Source organism: Pseudophryne corroboree, chromosome 8 (genome assembly GCF_028390025.1).
Source record: "Pseudophryne corroboree isolate aPseCor3 chromosome 8, aPseCor3.hap2, whole genome shotgun sequence".
NCBI lineage: Eukaryota > Metazoa > Chordata > Amphibia > Anura > Myobatrachidae > Pseudophryne > Pseudophryne corroboree.
In genome coordinates, this window is record NC_086451.1 from 305,105,888 (window position 1) to 305,130,254 (window position 24,367).

The following is a 24,367-nucleotide window of genomic DNA, read 5'->3' on the forward strand; positions in this document are numbered from 1 at the left end:
AGTGCCGACACAGAGGTAGCCACAGCCGTGAACTACCGCACTGTACTGTGTCTGCTGCTAATATATAGACTGGTTGATAAAGAGATAGTATACTCGTAACTAGTATGTATGTATAAAGAAAGAAAAAAAAACCACGGTTAGGTGGTATATACAATTATGGACGGGCTGCCGAGTGCCGACACAGAGGTAGCCACAGCCGTGAACTACCGCACTGTACTGTGTCTGCTGCTAATATAGACTGGTTGATAAAGAGATAGTATACTCGTAACTAGTATGTATGTATAAAGAAAGAAAAAAAAACCACGGTTAGGTGGTATATACAATTATGGACGGGCTGCCGAGTGCCGACACAGAGGTAGCCACAGCCGTGAACTACCGCACTGTACTGTGTCTGCTGCTAATATATAGACTGGTTGATAAAGAGATAGTATACTCGTAACTAGTATGTATGTATAAAGAAAGAAAAAAAAACCACGGTTAGGTGGTATATACAATTATGGACGGGCTGCCGAGTGCCGACACAGAGGTAGCCACAGCCGTGAACTACCGCACTGTACTGTGTCTGCTGCTAATATATAGACTGGTTGATAAAGAGATAGTATACTCGTAACTAGTATGTATGTATAAAGAAAGAAAAAAAAACCACGGTTAGGTGGTATATACAATTATGGACGGGCTGCCGAGTGCCGACACAGAGGTAGCCACAGCCGTGAACTACCGCACTGTACTGTGTCTGCTGCTAATATAGACTGGTTGATAAAGAGATAGTATACTCGTAACTAGTATGACTATAAAGAAAGAAAAAAAAACCACGGTTAGGTGGTATATACAATTATGGACGGGCTGCCGAGTGCCGACACAGAGGTAGCCACAGCCGTGAACTACCGCACTGTACTGTGTCTGCTGCTAATATAGACTGGTTGATAAAGAGATAGTATACTCGTAACTAGTATGTATGTATAAAGAAAGAAAAAAAAACCACGGTTAGGTGGTATATACAATTATGGACGGGCTGCCGAGTGCCGACACAAAGGTAGCCACAGCCGTGAACTACCGCACTGTACTGTGTCTGCTGCTAATATAGACTGGTTGATAAAGAGATAGTATACTCGTAACTAGTATGACTATAAAGAAAGAAAGAAAAACCACGGTTAGGTGGTATATACAATTATGGACGGGCTGCCGAGTGCCGACACAGAGGTAGCCACAGCCGTGAACTACCGCACTGTACTGTGTCTGCTGCTAATATAGACTGGTTGATAAAGAGATAGTATACTACTAATATTATATATACTGGTGGTCAGGTCACTGGTCACTAGTCACACTGGCAGTGGCACTCCTGCAGCAAAAGTGTGCACTGTTTAATTTTAATATAATATTATGTACTCCTGGCTCCTGCTATAACCTATAACTGGCACTGCAGTGCTCCCCAGTCTCCCCCACAATTATAAGCTGTGTGAGCTGAGCACAGTCAGATATATATATACATTGATGCAGCACACTGGGCTGAGCAGTGCACACAGATATGGTATGTGACTGAGTCACTGTGTGTATCGTTTTTTTCAGGCAGAGAACGGATATATTAAATAAAACAAACAACTGCACTGTCTGGTGGTCACTGTGGTCGTCAGTCACTAAACTCTGCACTCTCTTCTACAGTATCACAGCCTCAGGACAATCTCTCTCTCTCTCTCTCAACCCTAATCTAAATGGAGAGGACGCCAGCCACGTCCTCTCCCTATCAATCTCAATGCACGTGTGAAAATGGCGGCGACGCGCGGCTCCTTATATAGAATCCGAGTCTCGCGAGAATCCGACAGCGTCATGATGACGTTCGGGCGCGCTCGGGTTAACCGAGCAAGGCGGGAGGATCCGAGTCTGCTCGGACCCGTGAAAAAAACATGAAGTTCGTGCGGGTTCGGATTCAGAGAAACCGAACCCGCTCATCTCTAGTTATATGTGGTGTATTTATGCCAGCCAAGGTGTTTTACATTGCTGCTCAGGGCGCCCCCCCCTAGCGCCCTGCACCCTCAGTGACCGGAGTGTGAAGTGTGCCTGAGTAACAATGGCGCACAGCTGCAGTGCTGTGCGCTACCTTGTTGAAGACTGATGTCTCCTGCCGCCGATTTTTCCGGACCTTTTCTTGCTTCTGGCTCTGTAAGGGGGCCGACGGCGCGGCTCCGGGACCGAGCTCCGAGGCTGGGCCTGTGTTCGGTCTCTCTGGAGCTAATGGTGTCCAGTAGCCTAAGAAGCCCAATCCACTCTGCACGCAGGTGAGTTCGCTTCTTCTCCCCTTAGTCCCTCGATGCAGTGAGCCTGTTGCCAGCAGGTCTCACTGAAAATAAAAAACCTAAAACTAAACTTTTCACTAAGAAGCTCAGGAGAGCCCCTAGTGTGCACCCTTCTTGGCCGGGCACAAAAATCTAACTGAGGCTTGGAGGAGGGTCATAGGGGGAGGAGCCAGTGCACACCAGGTAGTCCTAAAGCTTTTACTTTTGTGCCCAGTCTCCTGCGGAGCCGCTAATCCCCATGGTCCTTACGGAGTTCCCAGCATCCACTAGGACGTCAGAGAAACTTTATTCACAAATAGGTACAATGCTTATTTAGAAAAGAATGTTAAGATTGGTTACAAAGTACAGTACATACAGGCAAGCAATCAAAATAAAACTGACAAACCTTACAGTTTACAGGCAGCTAATTTGTACCTGGTTAAATGCAAGCAAATTGGAGAGACTACAGGTTGCAAACATCTATGCCAAGCATAGATTCTCCAAAGTCTGAACACAGAACAATATGTGGTTATACCTTTATCAGCAGAAAACAGGTATCACACTTTAGGTGAGGTCACATAATGTAAGTCATTGCTGATAGAAAACTGAGATCCTCCCTGACATGCTAATCTAACTTATAGCTCAAGTTACATCATTTAACATAACTTCCCCTGAAAATAATGATCTAGATTATGGGGTTCCCTTATTACTCTATGCTATTTTAGCTACAAAATAACACTAAATATGATACATTGTGAGGTGAGATTGGCCTAGATACTTCATATTTTTGAATCAATGGTTCATAGATATATGCAACTCGCACCACACCTGCGAACAGACCAGATATGTCTATATGAAAACTTGAATGTTCTTCATGATTATGGAAATATTAATTTTACTTCATAAACTCCCTATAGATTGTAAGCTTGCAAGCAGGGCCTTCCTACCTCTATGTCTATCTGGTTTACCCAGTTTTGTTCTATTACTGTTGTTCTACTTGTAAAGCGCAACGGAATATGCTGCGCTATATAAGAAACTGTTAATTAATAAATAAATAAATAAACAAACCATATACAATGTGATGTGCCTTTAATCTAGTGTAGTTACCAATGTGTGGGCATTTCAATACAAATGTGGCCTAATGACATCCCACTGGTTTTCTTTCCTGTAAATGGAACAAAGACAAAGGACTGTCCTAACAGGTAATTGGCCTCTTCCTCTGAATTCTATTACCTTGAAATGGTCCCTTGCAGCAGACTGGACCATTTGGTTAGTAACCAGCTCCTGGGTCCTCCTGCTCAGGATAAATAGCTATGCATTCTAATCACCGCACAAGCTCAACCTCCCCACGTCTTTGTGTATTTGTATTAGCATGATAATGGCAATCTTCCCTTTACGCAGTTTTAAATTAAGCATAACGTACAGACCCTAATATTTATATTATCTCCTTAATATCTCTGGTTCTTCACACCTTCGTCCATCTCTGAGTCAGGCCCTTCGTTCAATATGGGTGCAGGGCATTCAGTGCACATGCACCAACACCACATACCATGCACCCTTGGAATAGACTTACCTTATGGCGGCAGCTGAAGAAATCTCTGGGAAAACGACTCCAGCATCATTTTCCAGAGATATGCACAGTAGGCTCTGGCAAGGTGCCAGAATCTACCCACACATTTTCCAATATTACATTTTAGGACAGGTGAAGTAGAATCGGGGTGGGAAGGGACGCTCTCACGCAGCCATTGTTCAGTTAGGAAATGTCCTTATAAACGCAGCCATGCAGCCGGTCCAGAAAGAATGCACATATGCTTCTGTTAGGTGGTGTATCTTTTGCAAGTATACTTTAATAATGATGATTTGTTGAAAAATAGGCACATACGAGTTAGCATGCTTCCAATACAGAGCTGTGTGTCTCTGCATAGGGGCTAAAATATCATTTTTGAATCCTTTACGCCCATTTTGTTACCAACTCTGCACCAACCCCAATACTTTTTGTTCTGCAGTTTACCTTGCCTAGATCAACACTTACAGATGTTAGACACAGTTGCTACAGAAATGGAATCAAACATTCATATCTTATTAGACAAATACAAAATACAATTAAAATAAAAAAATAAAGTGTTTGTTAAAATTACAATTCAATAGCATGGCAATGTCTGATTTTTTGTTTTTAAACAATAGTTTTTATTAATTTTCCACATGAAAATAAGGATACAGAATGGAAAAAGGGGAACAAAGGTATCACAACCAAAAAAGGGGTAGGAATACATAGTCTGTGGGTGTTGTAAAATTGCACATTTAATGGAGGTAAATATATAGTAAGTATAAGCTCAGTTTAAACATCAAACATAGAATTGACCAGACCGGTTTGAGCGTCTTATGCCTCTACGGGGAATCTAAACCTGAAAGATCCACTGGCCTAGAGTATATAGAAGAGTGACCTTGCCCTATATGCACACTAAATAAACCACTTCATATATGGGGGTAAATTTGCTAAGATGGGAGTTCTATTTAAGATGGGATGTTGCCCATAGCAACCAATCAGATTCTACTTCTCATTTATCTAGCACCTTCTAGAAGATAATACCTGGAATCTGATTGGTTGCTATGGGCAACATCCCATCTTAAATAGAACTCCCATCTTAGCAAATTTACCCCGTGGAGAGGATGCAGAAGAAGTATATTTGCAATCTGCTGTCTCAAAAACATAATGTTCTGAACACTATTTTCAATGGCTCGTAGAGTAGGGACATCAGCAGATCTCCACTTTTGGGCGATGGCAGCTTTTGTAGCTACCAGAATATGTCCCATAATGTATTTATCTCCTAGAGATAAATCCCCAGGAGCTACTAATGGGTCAGCCCTTACGGGAACCCCAATGACTTTACTGATCAGGATAAATACGTCTCTCCAAAGGGGCTGAAGGAGTGGGCATAACCACAATATATGTAATATATCACCCACCTGTCCACAATTCCCCCAACAATATTTGGAGACAGATGGCCAAATAACATGTAGTATATCCAGAGTATGATATGATCTGTGGAGAAGTTTATAAAACTCTTCCATATGATTAATACATCTAGACACTTTAAAGCAAGTACAGAAAACAATCTCTCAGTCTTCCTCAGTTGGGGACTGCAAGTGATCCCCTTCCCATTTAAGTTGAGAGGGTAATTAACCTTTTTTTACTATAGCTACCTGAAAGCGGTACCACCACGAGATTCCCACCTATGGCTAGGAGATGTAAATCTGGATAGCACAAATGCTGGAAAAGAAGGATTCCTTATTGGGGAAGGCAAAGAACTCTGCAGCCAGTGTCTAACTTGGAGATCCTTATAACAGTACCTGGATAAATTACCATAATCTGCCTAAAGATGTGAGAATAAAACCACCTCATCCTCCGATAGTATATCCACCACTGTGGTGATTCCGCAATTAATCAGGGAAATTAATTGCAAATTAGGTATCAGTTTGGCGATACCTGCTAAAGAGAGGGCAGGAGAAGGTAATGAAATGTTATCTGATTGAAGCACAAACCTCCTCCATGCTAACACAGTACATTTAACCGCTCTAGAGGAACCAAGTTGTGGAATGTTTATATTACTAAGCAGTGGTGTTACGCGGGGAGTGCGGCCCGCTCCCGGGTGTCACCCGCCGAGAGGTGACACCAAAATGCCGGCTCCTGCACAGTGACAGGAGTGGAGTGCTGCACTGTTATATTATGTGAAGCACTCGGCTCCTGTCACTGTGTAGGAGCCAGCACTGCAGGGACAGCACTCCCCGGGAGTCAGCCCTCACCTCCCACACCCCCCAAGTGACAAAAAAACAGGTGTCGGGACATGAAGCCCCGCTAATTCCCATAAAGCCCCACCCCATTTTCGGTCCTTCAATGGACTAAAAACGGGTTCCATCCACGAAGCCCCACCCCTCCAATAAAGCCCTGCCCATTCATGTGAAGCCCCACCCCTTTTTCGTCGCCGCACCGGGTTTTAAGGAGGTGAGTGACGCCTCTGTTACTAAGTAGCCATAAAAGATCAGGGAGGTCAAAAGGCCGCACTAACTCTCTCTCCGCTATAACCCACGGTTTAGGTAAGACAATATCAAGGCACTATCTGATTTTTAAGGCACGGATTAGTCGGTAGATTTATGGACCTACCACAAAGCTTGCTGGGAACAAACTAGTATAGTAACTGCCACCTCTGGGAGCGCGACTGAGTGACAGTGTCATTGTGGCCCATATCTCAATTTGTGGCGTCGTTAAGCATTGGGCAGGGCCAGGATGATGCAATGCAAAGCTACATTGTGTCTTCAAGTATACGTGAGGTGGCTTACTCTCTTGCAAGTCTGGACGAGCCCCGAAAACTCAGGAGTCTCCTGAGAATTCTAATATATACTGGAATGTAAGTGGCCAATTACAGTGTATAACATGGTATTTTTATGATTCCTACTCAGCAAAGATGGAGAAATTAGGTAAACAAAATGTCATAAAACTACCCTCATACACCTAGACTAAGCAGCATTATTGCAGTTGTTTAGCACTTATTGCCTCCTTAATACAAGTTTCCAACTGCAGTAGCATTAGAGTTGGCATAACTGGCATCTTGTCCTAAAATACATTATAGTTGAAAAAAAAAAATCATATGCATGAATAACCAATTAAACAAAATACACAAGTCATAGAAATATACAGATATGGACACAAAAAGGTGGAGATAAACTTTGCTGCTGTTGCCTTAAAATACATTTCTATTTATTTTGCAAGTAAATGGATTAATACACCAATACCCCAAATCCTCTCAATGGAAACCGATTAATGGATGCTTAAGCTTTAAAGAGCTTCTTATAAACCTCCTATCTCATTCTCTACTTCTGTACAGGACCCTGCAGGAATCTTTGAGCTGGTTGAAGTTGTTGGAAATGGGACCTATGGACAAGTCTACAAGGTTTGAATACTTTATTTCTTAAATTCCAGAAAGCTAACCTATAGTGTTTGTTTACATACATAAATGTCAAAAGCACTTTTAAATAGGTTAATCTGTGTTATCTGCAAATGGTGAAGAATACATAAATCTTATAATGTTTTACTATAACACTTATAATGATCCGCTCGGCCTTATTACATCACTCTTCTGCCCACAGTAGCTCAATCAGCGTGCCTTAAGATGGGTACGCACTAGGCAATATTTGAAACTATATCACTCATTTTGAACCTTCTGAGCGTATAATTTGTAATATCGTCCAGTGTGTACGCACAATGGACGATCAACAATGAGTTGATTGCAGCAGCAAGTTTGTTAGCAATTGGGCAAAACCATGTGCACTGCAGGAGGGGGGCAGATATAACATTTGCAGAGAGAGTTAGATTTGGGTGGGTTATATTGTTTCTGTGCAGGGTAAATACTGGCTGCTTTATTTTTACACTGCAATTTAGATTTCAGTTTGAATACACCCCGCCCACCCAAATCTAACTCTCTCTACACATGTTACATCTGCCCCACCTGCAGTGCACATGGTTTTGCCCAACTGCTAACAAATTTGCTACTGCGATCAACTCAGAAATAGGCCCAATATCATTAACAGTGCATGCTCCCGTGGGTCGTTAATGAGATGTTCTGTCATCTGTGCATGCAGGTAAATTTTAGCTATATCATCCAAAACTGCATGTTTGGAGTGGTGGCCGGGGTAACATCACCAAACGATATGGGCCCTCATTCCGAGTTGTTCGCTCGCAAGCTGCTTTTAGCAGCTTTGCACACGCTAAGCCGCCGCCTACTGGGAGTGAATCTTAGCTTATCAAAATTGCGAACGAAAGATTCGCAATATTGCGAAAATACTTCTCTGTGCAGTTTCTGAGTAGCTCGAGACTTACTCTGCCAGTGCGATCAGTTCAGTGCTTGTCGTTCCTGGTTTGACGTCACAAACACACCCAGCGTTCGCCCAGACACTCCTCCGTTTCTCCAGCCACTCCTCCGTTTCTCCAGCCACTCCTGCGTTTTTCCCAGAAACTGTAGCGTTTTTTCACACACTCCCATAAAACGGCCAGTTTCCGCCCAGAAACACCCACTTCCTGTCAATCACATTACGATCACCAGAACGAAGAAAAAACCTTGTAATGCCGTGAGTAAAATTCCTAACTGCATAGCAAATTTACTTGGCGCAGTCGCACTGCGGACATTGCGCATGCGCATTAGCGACTAATCGCTCCATTGCGAGAAAAAAATAACGAGCGAACAACTCGGAATGACCCCCATTGTTAGCAATATCGTTCAGTGTGTATGCACTATGGGGGTAATTCAGACCTGATCGTAGCAGCAAATTTGTTAGCAGTTGGGCAAAACCGTGTGCACTGCAGGGGGGGGGGGGGGGGCATATATACCATGTGCAGAGAGATTGAGATGTGTGTGGGGTGTGTTCAAACTGAAATCTAAATTGCAGTGTAAAAATAAAGCAGGCAATATTTACTCTGCACAGAAACAAAATAATCCACCCAAATCTAACTCTCTCCTCAAATGTTACATCTGCCACACCTGCAGTGCACATGGTTTTGCCCAACTGCTAACAAATTTGCTGCTACGGTCAGGTCTGAATTACCCCCGATATCGCTTGCCTGGGAGTTCAGAGGAAAACACTGATGATATTGTTCATGGAGCATATCGCCCAGTGTGTACCGAGCTTTACCGAAGAGTACATGATCGCTCAGGCTATTCAACTTTCCACTCTCTCTGTTTGTTTGTACTCTATGCCTTTTGTTATTGGATAAAATTGTGTCCACAATTGTGATTTATTGTTATTTATTATTAATATATGTTATTTATATTTAGCACTACAATAGTTCTGTAATGCAGTACAGAGAGGGTAAGAACACATATTACATTACAATGTACAGACAGGTCCACAAATTACACATATACAGGTTGACTAACCCATATCCAAATATTCAGAAATATGGAATATTCCGAAATACGTAATTTTCTGAGTGAGACTGAGGGGGTAATTTCAACCTGATCGCACGCTGCCGTTTTTCGCAGCGCATCGATCAAGTCACTACTGCGCATGCGTATGCACCGCAATGCGCAGGCGCATTGTATGGGTACAAAACGGATCGTTGCTGAGCGATGGATTTAACGATCGCAAGGAGAAGGACAGGAAGAAGGCATATATGGGTGTCAACTGACCATTTTCTGGGAGTGGTTGAAAAAACGCAGGCGTGTCTAAGTGTTTGCAGGGCGGGTGTCTGACGTCAATTCTGGGACCAGACAGGCTGAAGTGATTGCAAGGGCTGAGTAAGTTCAGACCTACTCAGAAGCTGCACAAAATGTTTTTGCAGAGCTCAGCTGCACAGGCGTTCGCACACTTGCAAAGCTAAAATACACTCCCCTGTAGGCGGCGACTATCTGATCGCAGTGCTGCAAAAAGTAGCTAGCGAGCGATCAACTCGGAATGACCCCCTGAGTGAGACTGAGATGAGACCTTTGTTTTCTGATGGCTCTGTTATGAGCCATGGCAGTGGTTCATTCCTGTTTTGCATTTTGGTTATGTATTTTATGTTATACTTCTGTTTCTGTTCCCTGTGGGTGTCATGGGGTGTCCGGTGTCCACCCTTAAGGAGAGGGTACTGTTATGAACCACAAGCAGTGGTTCATTCCTGTTCATGTATTTTATGTTATAGTTCTCTTGCAGGCCAGGATTTCCCTTTGCTCTGGTTTAGAAGACTCTTGTTTGCCGCCGGTGGTGAGTCTGTGTAATTGCAGCCTGTTTCCATGTGTTTAGCCTCACCTGTCTGTTAATTGCACCTGTCAGTTTGGAGTCGTGCAGCAGGGCAGCTGCACGACATAATTAATTAGGGTGCCTGTTGTGATTGGAAGAAATCCTTGTTATATTCTGTCTCAGTGCATTACACAGACGCCGGTGATAGTTTCTGTCTAGCTGCTTCCAGCCTTGAAGCATTCTGATCCAGTGTCTAATCCAGTGTTTGATCCAGTGTCTGATCCAGTATCCTGCCTTGAAGCATTCCTGTCCAGAAGTCCTGTGGCTTTGTCTGTGCCTGATCCAGTATCCGGCTTCTTGGTGTCCACCGGTCTATCGTTTGGGATTCTGCCTGTCCTCCGGTCCTGAGAGCCTGTGTCAGCTACTTTGGGGGTTCCTGTCCTTTTGCCAGTATTCGTACCGTTTCGTGAGTAGCGGCTCTGCCGTATCCCTCGGCCTAGGCCGCAGCGTCTTGTTATATTTATTTTGGAGTTTCTGCAGAGGTTCTGCATTGGCTGTCCTCGCCGGTATACGACAGTGTCGTGTAGGCGTGTGGACAGCATTGCCTTTGTTGTTAGTCTTGGCGGCTGAGCCGCGCATACTTTCATTTAGTTCTGTAGTGCCCCTAACTCTGTATTTCTGTCTTTAGTTAGAGGTTCCCCTTGTCATCATCCCGTCTCAGTTTATGCCTTGTCTCCAACTAAGACCAGGGGGCATCGGAGTTGGGCAGACATAATCCGCCCTTCAAACGCAGCTGCCGTGGGCCCAAGAAACCGTAGTCTCGCAGGCGTAAGCGGACAACGAGGGTGAGACAAAGGAGTCAGGTTTCCATAGGGGTTGCTGCCGAGCTCTGTATCTATTGCAGCATTACGTTCCTGTACTTGGGGCTCATCCGCCCAGTTCCAGGAGTACCAAGTACAGCAAACGTAACAGGCTCAATGTACACAAACTTTGATTAATACACAAAGTTATTAAAATATTGAAAAAACTGACCTTCAGGCTGTGTGTATTAGGTGTATATGACACATAAATGAATTGTGAATGTACACACACTTTGTTTAATGCACAAAGTTATCAAAAATATTGGCTAAAATTACCTTCAGGCTGTGTGTATAAGGAGTATATGAAACATAAATGAATTGTGTGAATGTACACACACTTTGTTTAATGCACAAAGTTATCAAAAATATTGGCTAAAATTACCTTCAGGCTGTGTGTATAAGGTGTATATGATACATAAATGCATTCTGTGCTTAGACTTGGGTCCCATCGCCATGATATCTCATTATGGTATGCAATTATTCCAAAATACAGAAAAATCCGATATCCAAAATACTTCTGGTCCCAAGCATTTTGCAAACGGGATACTCAACCTGTACATTCATTACATCAGTAAAGTCCAAAATGTAAATCATTCTGTAGAGGGAAAGAAAGGGGACAAGTCTCTGCTCCCAAGAGCTTACATTCTAATGGGGTTCTGCAGTGGTCACAAAAAGGAAGAGGAGGCAGTGCTGTGGGAAGCAGATGCTGGAGAGTCAGGATGAGGGTTGGTAGCAGGGCCAGACTGGTCATCTGGCAAATGCCAGAAGGGTTGATGGGATGGTGGGCCGGTCCGGTCACACAGAGTGTGTCTTCATGGAAGTGGGGGCATGCCGTGAGTCTACGCCCAACTGACTCGTGGCATGCCCCTCATGGGTAGTGTCCGCGAGCCCCCTTTCACGTGCACGTACCGTACATGCCAGGGCCGATTTTCAGCCCTAGTCTGTACCTGGTTGGTAGGGTTAAATGATGAGGGTGGTTTTAGGACACATTTAAAAACTGTGATGTTGGATGCCAATCTGAGTAATTATGGAACGTAATTTCAGAGGTTGGCAGTGGGAAGAGGTTATGAGGGAGGAGATGAAGGAGTCGTTATTGGTAGAGTGAACTAGGCAGGCAGAACCATGAGTGGAAATTAGGCTGGACATATAGGGAAATTAAGTGTTTAAGGGCTTTCCAGCAAAAAGGGTACACTAGAGTTAGAGTGACAAGAGAAAAATGAAGCAGATTGCAGAGTTGAGGATAGATTGTAAAGGCAAGGTCGGAGTTCTTAAGGTGCATACACATGGTGAGATTCGGGCTAACCCCGATTCTCACTGTGCTATAGGGACTAGGTCGGTATCGCAAGCATATAATGACTGTGCTTGCGATACTGACTGTGGGGTCATTCCGAGTTGATTGCTCGCTAGCAGTTTTTAGCAGCCGTGCAAACGCATTGTCGCTGCCCACTGGGGAGTGTATTTTCGCTTTGCAGAAGTGCGAACGCCTGTGCAGCAGAGCGCCTGCAATATCTTTTTGTGCAAAACAAGACCATCCCTGTAGTTACTATTCGTGTGCGTTGATTCTAAAGATGGAGGAACGGCTTTTGACGTCACACACCCGCCCAGCGAATGCCCAGCCATGCCTGAGTTTTCCCCGACACACCAGCGTTTTTCTAAGCACTCCCTAAAAACGGTAAGTTGACACCCAGAAACTAGAGATGAGCGTGTTCGGTTTCTCTGAATCCGAACCCGCACGAACTTCATGTTTTTTTTCACGGGTCCGAGCGACTCGGATCTTCCCGCCTTGCTCGGTTAACCCGAGCGCGCCCGAACGTCATCATGACGCTGTCGGATTCTCGCGAGACTCGGATTCTATATAAGGAACCGCGCGTCGCCGCCATTTTCACACGTGCATTGAGATTGATAGGGAGAGGACGTGGCTGGCGTCCTCTCCATTTAGATTAGGAGAGAGAGAGAGAGATTGACCTGAGGCTGATACTGTAGAAGAGAGTGCAGAGTTTAGTGACTGACCACAGTGACCACCAGCAGTGCAGTTGTTTTATTTAATATATCCGTTCTCTGCCTGAAAAAAACGGTACACACAGTGACTCAGTCACATACCATATCTGTGTGCACTGCTCAGCCCAGTGTGCTGCATGCCTGCATCATCTATGTATATATTATATATCTGACTGTGCTCAGCTCACACAGCTTATAATTGTGGGGGAGACTGGGGAGCACTGCAGTGCCAGTTATAGGTTATAGCAGGAGCCAGGAGTACAAGACAGTCACATACCATATCTGTGTGCACTGCTCAGCCCAGTGTGCTGCATCATCTATGTATATATTATATATCTGACTGTGCTCAGCTCACACAGCTTATAATTGTGGGGGAGACTGGGGAGCACTGCAGTGCCAGTTATAGGTTATAGCAGGAGCCAGGAGTACATATTATATTAAAATTAAACAGTGCACACTTTTGCTGCAGGAGTGCCACTGCCAGTGTGACTGACCAGTGACCTGACCACACTGACCACCAGTATAGTTAGTAGTATACTATATTGTGATTGCCTGAAAAAGTTAAACACTCGTCGTGTGACTTCACTTGTGTGGTGTTTTTTTTTTTATTCTATAAAAAACTCATTCTGCTGACAGACAGTGTCCAGCAGGTCTGTCATTATATAATATATATACCTGTCCGGCTGCAGTAGTGATATATATATATTTTTTATATCATTATTTATCATCCAGTCGCAGCAGACACAGTACGGTAGTTCACGGCTGTAGCTACCTCTGTGTCGGCACTCGGCAGTCCATCCATAATTGTATACCACCTACCCGTGTTTTATTTTTCTTTCTTCTTTATACATACATACTACTACATCTCTTTATCAACCAGTCTATATTAGCAGCAGACACAGTACAGTACGGTAGTTCACGGCTGTGGCTACCTCTGTGTCGGCACTCGGCAGTCCGTCCATAATTGTATACCACCTAACCGTGGTTTTTTTTTCTTTCTTCTTTATACATACATACTACGACATCTCTTTATCAACCAGTCTATATTAGCAGCAGACACAGTACAGTACGGTAGTTCACGGCTGTGGCTACCTCTGTGTCGGCATTCGGCAGTCCGTCCATAATTGTATACCACCTAACCGTGGTTTTTTTTTCTTTCTTCTTCATACATACATACTACGACATCTCTTTATCAACCAGTCTATATTAGCAGCAGACACAGTACAGTACGGTAGTTCACGGCTGTGGCTACCTCTGTGTCGGCACTCGGCAGTCCGTCCATAATTGTATACCACCTAACCGTGGTTTTTTTTTCTTTCTTCTTTATACATACATACTACGACATCTCTTTATCAACCAGTCTATATTAGCAGCAGACACAGTACAGTACGGTAGTTCACGGCTGTGGCTACCTCTGTGTCGGCACTCGGCAGTCCGTCCATAATTGTATACCACCTACCCGTGGTTTTTTTTTCTTTCTTCTTTATACATACATACTACTACATCTCTTTATCAACCAGTCTATATTAGCAGCAGACACAGTACAGTACGGTAGTTCACGGCTGTGGCTACCTCTGTGTCGGCACTCGGCAGTCCGTCCATAATTGTATACCACCTACCCGTGGTTTTTTTTTCTTTCTTCTTCATACATACATACTACGACATCTCTTTATCAACCAGTCTATATTAGCAGCAGACACAGTACAGTACGGTAGTTCACGGCTGTGGCTACCTCTGTGTCGGCACTCGGCAGTCCGTCCATAATTGTATACCACCTACCCGTGGTTTTTTTTTCATTCTTCTTCATACATACATACTACGACATCTCTTTATCAACCAGTCTATATTAGCAGCAGACACAGTACAGTACGGTAGTTCACGGCTGTGGCTACCTCTGTGTCGGCACTCGGCAGTCCGTCCATAATTGTATACCACCTAACCGTGGTTTTTTTTTCTTTCTTCTTTATACATACATACTACGACATCTCTTTATCAACCAGTCTATATTAGCAGCAGACACAGTACAGTACGGTAGTTCACGGCTGTGGCTACCTCTGTGTCGGCACTCGGCAGTCCGTCCATAATTGTATACCACCTACCCGTGGTTTTTTTTTCTTTCTTCTTTATACATACATACTACTACATCTCTTTATCAACCAGTCTATATTAGCAGCAGACACAGTACAGTACGGTAGTTCACGGCTGTGGCTACCTCTGTGTCGGCACTCGGCAGTCCGTCCATAATTGTATACCACCTACCCGTGGTTTTTTTTTCTTTCTTCTTCATACATACATACTACGACATCTCTTTATCAACCAGTCTATATTAGCAGTAGACACAGTACAGTACGGTAGTTCACGGCTGTGGCTACCTCTGTGTCGGCACTCGGCAGTCCGTCCATAATTGTATACCACCTAACCGTGGTTTTTTTTTCTTTCTTCTTCATACATACATACTACGACATCTCTTTATCAACCAGTCTATATTAGCAGCAGACACAGTACGGTAGTTCACGGCTGTAGCTACCTCTGTGTCGGCACTCGGCAGTCCGTCCATAATTGTATACTAGTATCCATCCATCTCCATTGTTTACCTGAGGTGCCTTTTAGTTGTGCCTATTAAAATATGGAGAACAAAAATGTTGAGGTTCCAAAATTAGGGAAAGATCAAGATCCACTTCCACCTCGTGCTGAAGCTGCTGCCACTAGTCATGGCCGAGACGATGAAATGCCAGCAACGTCGTCTGCCAAGGCCGATGCCCAATGTCATAGTACAGAGCATGTCAAATCCAAAACACCAAATATCAGTAAAAAAAGGACTCCAAAACCTAAAATAAAATTGTCGGAGGAGAAGCGTAAACTTGCCAATATGCCATTTACCACACGGAGTGGCAAGGAACGGCTGAGGCCCTGGCCTATGTTCATGGCTAGTGGTTCAGCTTCACATGAGGATGGAGGCACTCAGCCTCTCGCTAGAAAAATGAAAAGACTCAAGCTGGCAAAAGCAGTAGCACCGCAAAGAACTGTGCGTTCTTCGAAATCCCAAATCCACAAGGAGAGTCCAATTGTGTCGGTTGCGATGCCTGACCTTCCCAACACTGGACGTGAAGAGCATGCGCCTTCCACCATTTGCACGCCCCCTGCAAGTGCTGGAAGGAGCACCCGCAGTCCAGTTCCTGATAGTCAGATTGAAGATGTCAGTGTTGAAGTACACCAGGATGAGGAGGATATGGGTGTTGCTGGCGCTGGGGAGGAAATTGACCAGGAGGATTCTGATGGTGAGGTGGTTTGTTTAAGTCAGGCACCCGGGGAGACACCTGTTGTCCGTGGGAGGAATATGGCCGTTGACATGCCTGGTGAAAATACCAAAAAAATCAGCTCTTCGGTGTGGAACTATTTCAACAGAAATGCGGACAACAGGTGTCAAGCCGTGTGTTCCCTTTGTCAAGCTGTAATAAGTAGGGGTAAGGACGTTAACCACCTCGGAACATCCTCCCTTATACGTCACCTGCAGCGCATTCATAATAAGTCAGTGACAAGTTCAAAAACTTTGGGTGACAGCGGAAGCAGTCCACTGACCAGTAAATCCCTTCCTCTTGTAACCAAGCTCACGCAAACCACCCCACCAACTCCCTCAGTGTCAATTTCCTCCTTCCCCAGGAATGCCAATAGTCCTGCAGGCAATGTCACTGGCAATTCTGACGAGTCCTCTCCTGCCTGGGATTCCTCCGATGCATCCTTGCGTGTAACGCCTACTGCTGCTGGCGCTGCTGTTGTTGCTGCTGGGAGTCGATGGTCATCCCAGAGGGGAAGTCGTAAGACCACTTTTACTACTTCCACCAAGCAATTGACTGTCCAACAGTCCTTTGCGAGGAAGATGAAATATCACAGCAGTCATCCTACTGCAAAGCGGATAACTGAGGCCTTGGCATCCTGGGTGGTGAGAAACGTGGTTCCGGTATCCATCATTACTGCAGAGCCAACTAGAGACTTGTTGGAGGTACTGTGTCCCCGGTACCAAATACCATCTAGGTTCCATTTCTCTAGGCAGGCGATACCGAAAATTTACACAGACCTCAGAAAAAGAGTCACCAGTGTCCTAAAAAATGCAGCTGTACCCAATGTCCACTTAACCACGGACATGTGGACAAGTGGAGCAGGGCAGGGTCAGGACTATATGACTGTGACAGCCCACTGGGTAGATGTATGGACTCCCGCCGCAAGAACAGCAGCGGCGGCACCAGTAGCAGCATCTCGCAAACGCCAACTCTTTCCTAGGCAGGCTACGCTTTGTATCACCGGTTTCCAGAATACGCACACAGCTGAAAACCTCTTACGGCAACTGAGGAAGATCATCGCGGAATGGCTTACCCCAATTGGACTCTCCTGTGGATTTGTGGCATCGGACAACGCCAGCAATATTGTGTGTGCATTAAATATGGGCAAATTCCAGCACGTCCCATGTTTTGCACATACCTTGAATTTGGTGGTGCAGAATTATTTAAAAAACGACAGGGGCGTGCAAGAGATGCTGTCGGTGGCCAGAAAAATTGCGGGACACTTTCGGCGTACAGGCACCACGTACAGAAGACTGGAGCACCACCAAAAACTACTGAACCTGCCCTGCCATCATCTGAAGCAAGAAGTGGTAACGAGGTGGAATTCAACCCTCTATATGCTTCAGAGGTTGGAGGAGCAGCAAAAGGCCATTCAAGCCTATACAATTGAGCACGATATAGGAGGTGGAATGCACCTGTCTCAGGCGCAGTGGAGAATGATTTCAACGTTGTGCAAGGTTCTGATGCCCTTTGAACTTGCCACACGTGAAGTCAGTTCAGACACTGCCAGCCTGAGTCAGGTCATTCCCCTCATCAGGCTTTTGCAGAAGAAGCTGGAGACATTGAAGGAGGAGCTAACACGGAGCGATTCCGCTAGGCATGTGGGACTTGTGGATGGAGCCCTTAATTCGCTTAACAAGGATTCACGGGTGGTCAATCTGTTGAAATCAGAGCACTACATTTTGGCCACCGTGCTCGATCCTAGATTTAAAGCCTACCTTGGATCTCTCTTTCCGGCAGACACAAGTCTGCTGGGGTTGAAAGACCTGCTGGTGAGAAAATTGTCAAGTCAAGCGGAACGCGACCTGTCAACATCTCCTCCTTCACATTCTCCCGCAACTGGGGGTGCGAGGAAAAGGCTCAGAATTCCGAGCCCACCCGCTGGCGGTGATGCAGGGCAGTCTGGAGCGACTGCTGATGCTGACATCTGGTCCGGACTGAAGGACCTGACAACGATTACGGACATGTCGTCTACTGTCACTGCATATGATTCTCTCACCATTGAAAGAATGGTGGAGGATTATATGAGTGACCGCATCCAAGTAGGCACGTCACACAGTCCATACTTATACTGGCAGGAAAAAGAGGCAATTTGGAGGCCATTGCACAAACTGGCTTTATTCTACCTAAGTTGCCCTCCCACAAGTGTGTACTCCGAAAGAGTGTTTAGTGCCGCCGCTCACCTTGTCAGCAATCGGCGTACGAGGTTACATCCAGAAAATGTGGAGAAGATGATGTTCATTAAAATGAATTATAATCAATTCCTCCGCGGAGACATTGACCAGCAGCAATTGCCTCCACAAAGTACACAGGGAGCTGAGATGGTGGATTCCAGTGGGGACGAATTGATAATCTGTGAGGAGGGGGATGTACACGGTGATATATCGGAGGGTGATGATGAGGTGGACATCTTGCCTCTGTAGAGCCAGTTTGTGCAAGGAGAGATTAATTGCTTCTTTTTTGGGGGGGGTCCAAACCAACCCGTCATATCAGTCACAGTCGTGTGGCAGACCCTGTCACTGAAATGATGGGTTGGTTAAAGTGTGCATGTCCTGTTTTGTTTATACAACATAAGGGTGGGTGGGAGGGCCCAAGGACAATTCCATCTTGCACCTCTTTTTTCTTTTATTTTTCTTTGCGTCATGTGCTGTTTGGGGAGGGTTTTTTGGAAGGGACATCCTGCGTGACACTGCAGTGCCACTCCTAAATGGGCCCGGTGTTTGTGTCGGCCACTAGGGTCGCTAATCTTACTCACACAGTCAGCTACCTCATTGCGCCTCTTTTTTTCTTTGCGTCATGTGCTGATTGGGGAGGGTTTTTTGGAAGGGACATCCTGCGTGACACTGCAGTGCCACTCCTAAATGGGCCCGGTGTTTGTGTCGGCCACTAGGGTCGCTAATCTTACTCACACAGTCAGCTACCTCATTGCGCCTCTTTTTTTCTTTGCGTCATGTGCTGATTGGGGAGGGTTTTTTGGAAGGGACATCCTGCGTGACACTGCAGTGCCACTCCTAAATGGGCCCGGTGTTTGTGTCGGCCACTAGGGTCGCTAATCTTACTCACACAGTCAGCTACCTCATTGCGCCTCTTTTTTTCTTTGCGTCATGTGCTGATTGGGGAGGGTTTTTTGGAAGGGACATCCTGCGTGACACTGCAGTGCCACTCCTAAATGGGCCCGGTGTTTGTGTCGGCCACTAGGGTCGCTAATCTTACTCACACAGTCAGCTACCTCATTGCGCCTCTTTTTTTCTTTGCGTCATGTGCTGATTGGGGAGGGTTTTTTGGAAGGGACATCCTGCGTGACACTGCAGTGCCACTCCTAAATGGGCCCGGTGTTTGTGTCGGCCACTAGGGTTGCTAATCTTACTCACACAGTCAGCTACCTCATTGCGCCTCTTTTTTTCTTTGCGTCATGTGCTGATTGGGGAGGGTTTTTTGGAAGGGACATCCTGCGTGACACTGCAGTGCCACTCCTAAATGGGCCCGGTGTTTGTGTCGGCCACTAGGGTCGCTAATCTTACTCACACAGTCAGCTACCTCATTGCGCCTCTTTTTTTCTTTGCGTCATGTGCTGATTGGGGAGGGTTTTTTGGAAGGGACATCCTGCGTGACACTGCAGTGCCACTCCTAGATGGGCCAGGTGTTTGTGTCGGCCACTAGTGTCGCTTAGCTTAGTCATCCAGCGACCTTGGTGCAAATTTTAGGACTAAAAATAATATTGTGAGGTGTGAGGTATTCAGAATAGACTGAAAATGAGTGGAAATTATGGTTTTTGAGGTTAATAATAATATGGGATCAAAATGACCCCCAAATTCTATGATTTAAGCTGTTTTTTAGTGTTTTTTTAAAAAAACACCCGAATCCAAAACACACCCGAATCCGACAAAAAAAATTCGGTGAGGTTTTGCCAAAACGCGTTCGAACCCAAAACACGGCCGCGGAACCGAACCCAAAACCAAAACACAAAACCCGAAAAATTTCAGGCGCTCATCTCTACCAGAAACGCCCTCTTTCTGTCAATCACCTTGCGGCCGTCTGTGCGATTGTAATCGATGCTAGAACCAGTGCAAAACCACAATGGACTATGTACCCATACGACACGCATGCGCATTGCATTAGCCATTTTTTTCACTGATCGCTATGTAGCGAACAAAGGCAGCTAGCGATCAACTCGGAATGACCCCCAATGTGCAATTTTTGCTAAGTGTCAGTTTTGACTATCTTTTCTACGAGATAGTCAAAATTGACTTGCCTGCACAGTCTATCTAGGCTTGCGATGCCGACCACACGGGACCGCTCATCGGCATCGCATCGGGATCACAAGGTGACTTTCACCTTGCGATCTGCACTAACTTTCTTTACGATTTTGACTATATAATCAAAATAGTAAGAAAATATCTCACCGTGTGTACCCACCATAAGTGTTGGCTTTATAAAATTTATAACTATAAATGCACAGAATCTACATCTGTTTACATGTAGCATAATATGGATCAGGAGTAGTGATAGCTATAGGAAACGTAGGGCCTTATTCAGGTTTGTTAGCAAACCAAAAAAGTAAGTAACTGGGCAAAACCATGTTGCACTGCAAGTGGAGCAAATGTCACAGCAGCCAGTATTTACCATGCACAGAAACAATATAACCCACACAAATCTATATCTCTCTGCACATGTTATATCTGCCCCACCTGCAGTGCAACATGGTTTTGCCCAATTGCTTACTTTTTTGGTTTCCTAACAAACCTGCATAACCCAGATTATTCTTTCCAAATACATACGAAGTGCACGCAGTCTATAAGCACTCACCCCTGCGTCCAACGGAGCGTGTGTGTTTTATTATATAGTCAGACTTTATGAAGCCACAATGAAGATAAAGCATCTGCTATGTGTTACAGTGTTATGGCCATTAACAACGCTGGAAAAAAAAGAAGTTTTATATTGTACAAATGATTTAGTATAATAAATAAAACAATACAGTGTATCGCCTATGATAAAGTATACTTTCAGGATATCAAAATAATCAGATTATCTGAGTTGTTTAGCTCCCTTTACAAGGCCAACCTTGACATAAGAAAGAAAACGAGCAGGAAAAATGGATTGAAAAGAAATGATAGAAGATATTTAAGTTAGACAAATGGAACCATTAAGTTCCTCTGAGCATAAATGTAAGACAAATGTGTGTCAGATACCATCTTGTGCTGCTCCATAACTTCGTGCTGTGGTGGCCAAAAATAGCTTTAAAAGGCAAATGTGATCTGACTGTGGTTAAAGATCATTAATTCCTGAAAACATACACTAAAATCAGCTTTAAATGAGCTTCACTTCTTCTAATCAGTTAGTAAGCTATGGTTTTACGGTCTGCCAATCCTCAACAAAGACTCACTGGCATTGTAATGTAAAGTAGGGCAACTTAAAAGAGGGTTTTTTTTTCAGATTCAAGTGGAAACATTATTGGAGCTAAGAACAGGCTATAGATTCCACAAGAAAAAGTGGCTAAACGTTTCTTTTATTAAATGCATATTATTAATTAAGGTATCATTAATAAGGTGCCACTTTGGTACAGTATGTTGTTCAAACTGTGTAACTTGTATAAGCAATATGCATCTATAATGTACAGACATCAGCTAAATACAATATCCTTTCATAATCTGATTCTGATGACTTGTAATGAAGGAGAAAACTGTTATATTTGGAATGATATGAAGTGAGGATCTTTTGACAGCTTTTCAGAGGAGCAGAGTCTAACATATATGAAATACTTGCCCATTTAGAGAAATCCTGCTCCAGGAAAATCCCAGAGGGGGCAACCATGTGGGAGGGGAAGGGGTGGAGGGTGCACTGCTGTGATAGTGTCAACGCCCGTTATTCAAAAGTGCAAATCAAAGCAGGGGGTGAGGCCAGCATAATGTGATTCAATGCAAGTTACATCCTTAAAGCCTTAGACCGCTCACTTCACTCAGGAAGTGGTTCGGCATGTGGGAGGCTGACCCACTCTCTTGGGAGACTGGGAGAGATACTCAAAATTGGGAGCCTTACAAAAATTTAAGAAGAGTTGGTATAATGTTTGTCTATTGTGTGAAGCCATGTGCAAACATAATATAGAGTCCAGGACAGACACAGATTTACAATTTAAAAACATGAAACATAAAATAGGATTTTAATTACATACCAGTAAATACTTTTCTCGTAGTCCGTATTGAATACTTGGAATCAAATTAGTACCATGGGGTATAGATGGGTGCACTTGGAGCCATGGGCACTATAGAAGTTTGATTACGTGTGCTGGCTCCTCCCTCTATGCCCCTCATACCAGACTCTGTGCCCGAGGAGTCGGACATACTTTGAGGGAAGGATATAGAAAAATGAAAGTGGTGAGAATACGAACCAACACAACCAGAACAAGAGGAAAGCCATGCTAACCAAACTTGCAAACCGGGACAGCAACAGCTGAACCAAACAACATTACTTAACCAAATAACAGAGCAGGAAGAACGAAGCACCGGGCGGGTGCCCAGTATCCTCTACGGACAGCGAGAAAAGGATTTACCGGTAGGTAATTAAAATCCTATTTTATCTTGCATCCTAAGGGATACTGAGAATCCAATTAGTACCATGGGGATTAACCAAAGCTCCCAAACTGGGTGGGAGAGTGCTGAGGTTCCTGTTGAACTGATTGACTAAACTGAAGGTCCTCAGAGGCCAAGGTATCGAACTTGTAAAACTTAGCAAACGTGTTTGACTCTGACCAAGAAGCTGCTCGGCAGAGCTGTAAAGCCGAAACACCCCGGGCAGCCGCCCAAGAGGAACCCACCGACCTAGTAGAGTGAACAGACATGGAAGGCCTGCCTTTCAAAGGTGAGGCCTTATTTGGAGATGAACTCAACAAATGGATCTCCCGGGCTACTGCAGGGAAGTCCACATACCTACCTTCTGCAGCTCCGCCAGCTAAGAAGGCCTACTCGGGACCCAATTTACAGTCCTTTTGGACTGCCAAGTTTAGGGGCGAGGCCAGAGTTTCTTCTCAGGCTCTGCTTCCTCAAAACCTCTCGCATGACGGTGGACCACGATGCCTGGAAGACAGGAGGGTTGGAGTCCGGCTAAAATTCTTCAGTCACATCTGGACAAGATCGTGCCAGGATCCCTGTCATAGACCTTAAATCCCAGGGTTACAGACTGGAGTTCCAGGAGCTCCCACCTCACAGATTCTTCAAATCAGGCTTACTAGTTTCACAAGAGGCAGGAATAACCTTACAGGACGCCATTCAAAAACTGTTACAGACCCAGGCCATTGTTTCAGTTCCACCTCATGTACAAAACAAGGGTTACTATTCCAACTTGTTTGTAGTACCGAAACCGGACGTTCAGTAAGACTGATTCTGAACCTCAAGACGTTGAACCCGTACTTACGAGTGTTCAAATTCAAGATGGAGTGTCTGAGAGCGGTGATCTCAGGTCTGGAAGAGGGATATCAAGGATGCGTACCTTCATATTCCGATCTGGCTGCCTCATCTAGCCGCCTCATCAGGCTTATCTACGGATCGCACTATAGGACTGTCACTACCAGTTCCAGGCCCTGCCATTTGGTCTCTCCATGGCATTGAGGGTGTTCACCAAAGTGATGGCAGAGATAATGATACTACCCTGCAAATAAGGAGTAAACATAATTCTGTACTTGGATGATCTTCTGATAAAGGCACCATCCAGGGAGCGTTGTTGGAGAATATTAGCCTTTCAACCAAACTACTCCTGGATCATGGGTGGATTCTGAACCTACCAAAATCTCACCTAGAACCAACACAGATATATTATTTCCTTGGAATGATATTGGACATGAAATGATTGAGTCTCAGAAGGTGTTCCTTCCCTTTGAAAAGGCAATGGTAATCCAGTCGATGGTTCGTGCCATCTTAATGCCGACTCGGATCTCAGTACATCTCTGCATATGCTTTCTGGGGAAAATGGTGGCTTCTTACAAAGCAAGAAGGTACAGAAGGTTTCATGCGAGGCCCTTCCAGCTGGATCTTTGGACAAATGGTCCGGATCGCATCTTCACATGCACCAGAGGATTCGGCTGTCACCAAAAGCCAGGATTTCCCTCCTGTGGTGGCTGAAAACTTCTCACCTAGTCAAGGCTCGGAGGTTCGGGATTCAGAATTGGATTCTGCTAACCACAGATGCAAGCCTCAGA

The 24,367-nt window shown here is 44.8% G+C and overlaps 1 protein-coding gene across 1 annotated transcript in view; it reads left to right on the top strand.

Moving 5' to 3' along the window:
• NRK (Nik related kinase) overlaps window positions 1–24,367 on the top strand; it is a 511,622-nt gene that overhangs the window by 87,810 nt on the left and 399,445 nt on the right. The window contains exon 2 of the mRNA XM_063937359.1: window positions 7,154–7,219. Within this exon, the coding sequence (XP_063793429.1) occupies window positions 7,154–7,219 (66 nt within the window). The remainder of the gene's footprint in view (window positions 1–7,153; window positions 7,220–24,367) is intronic.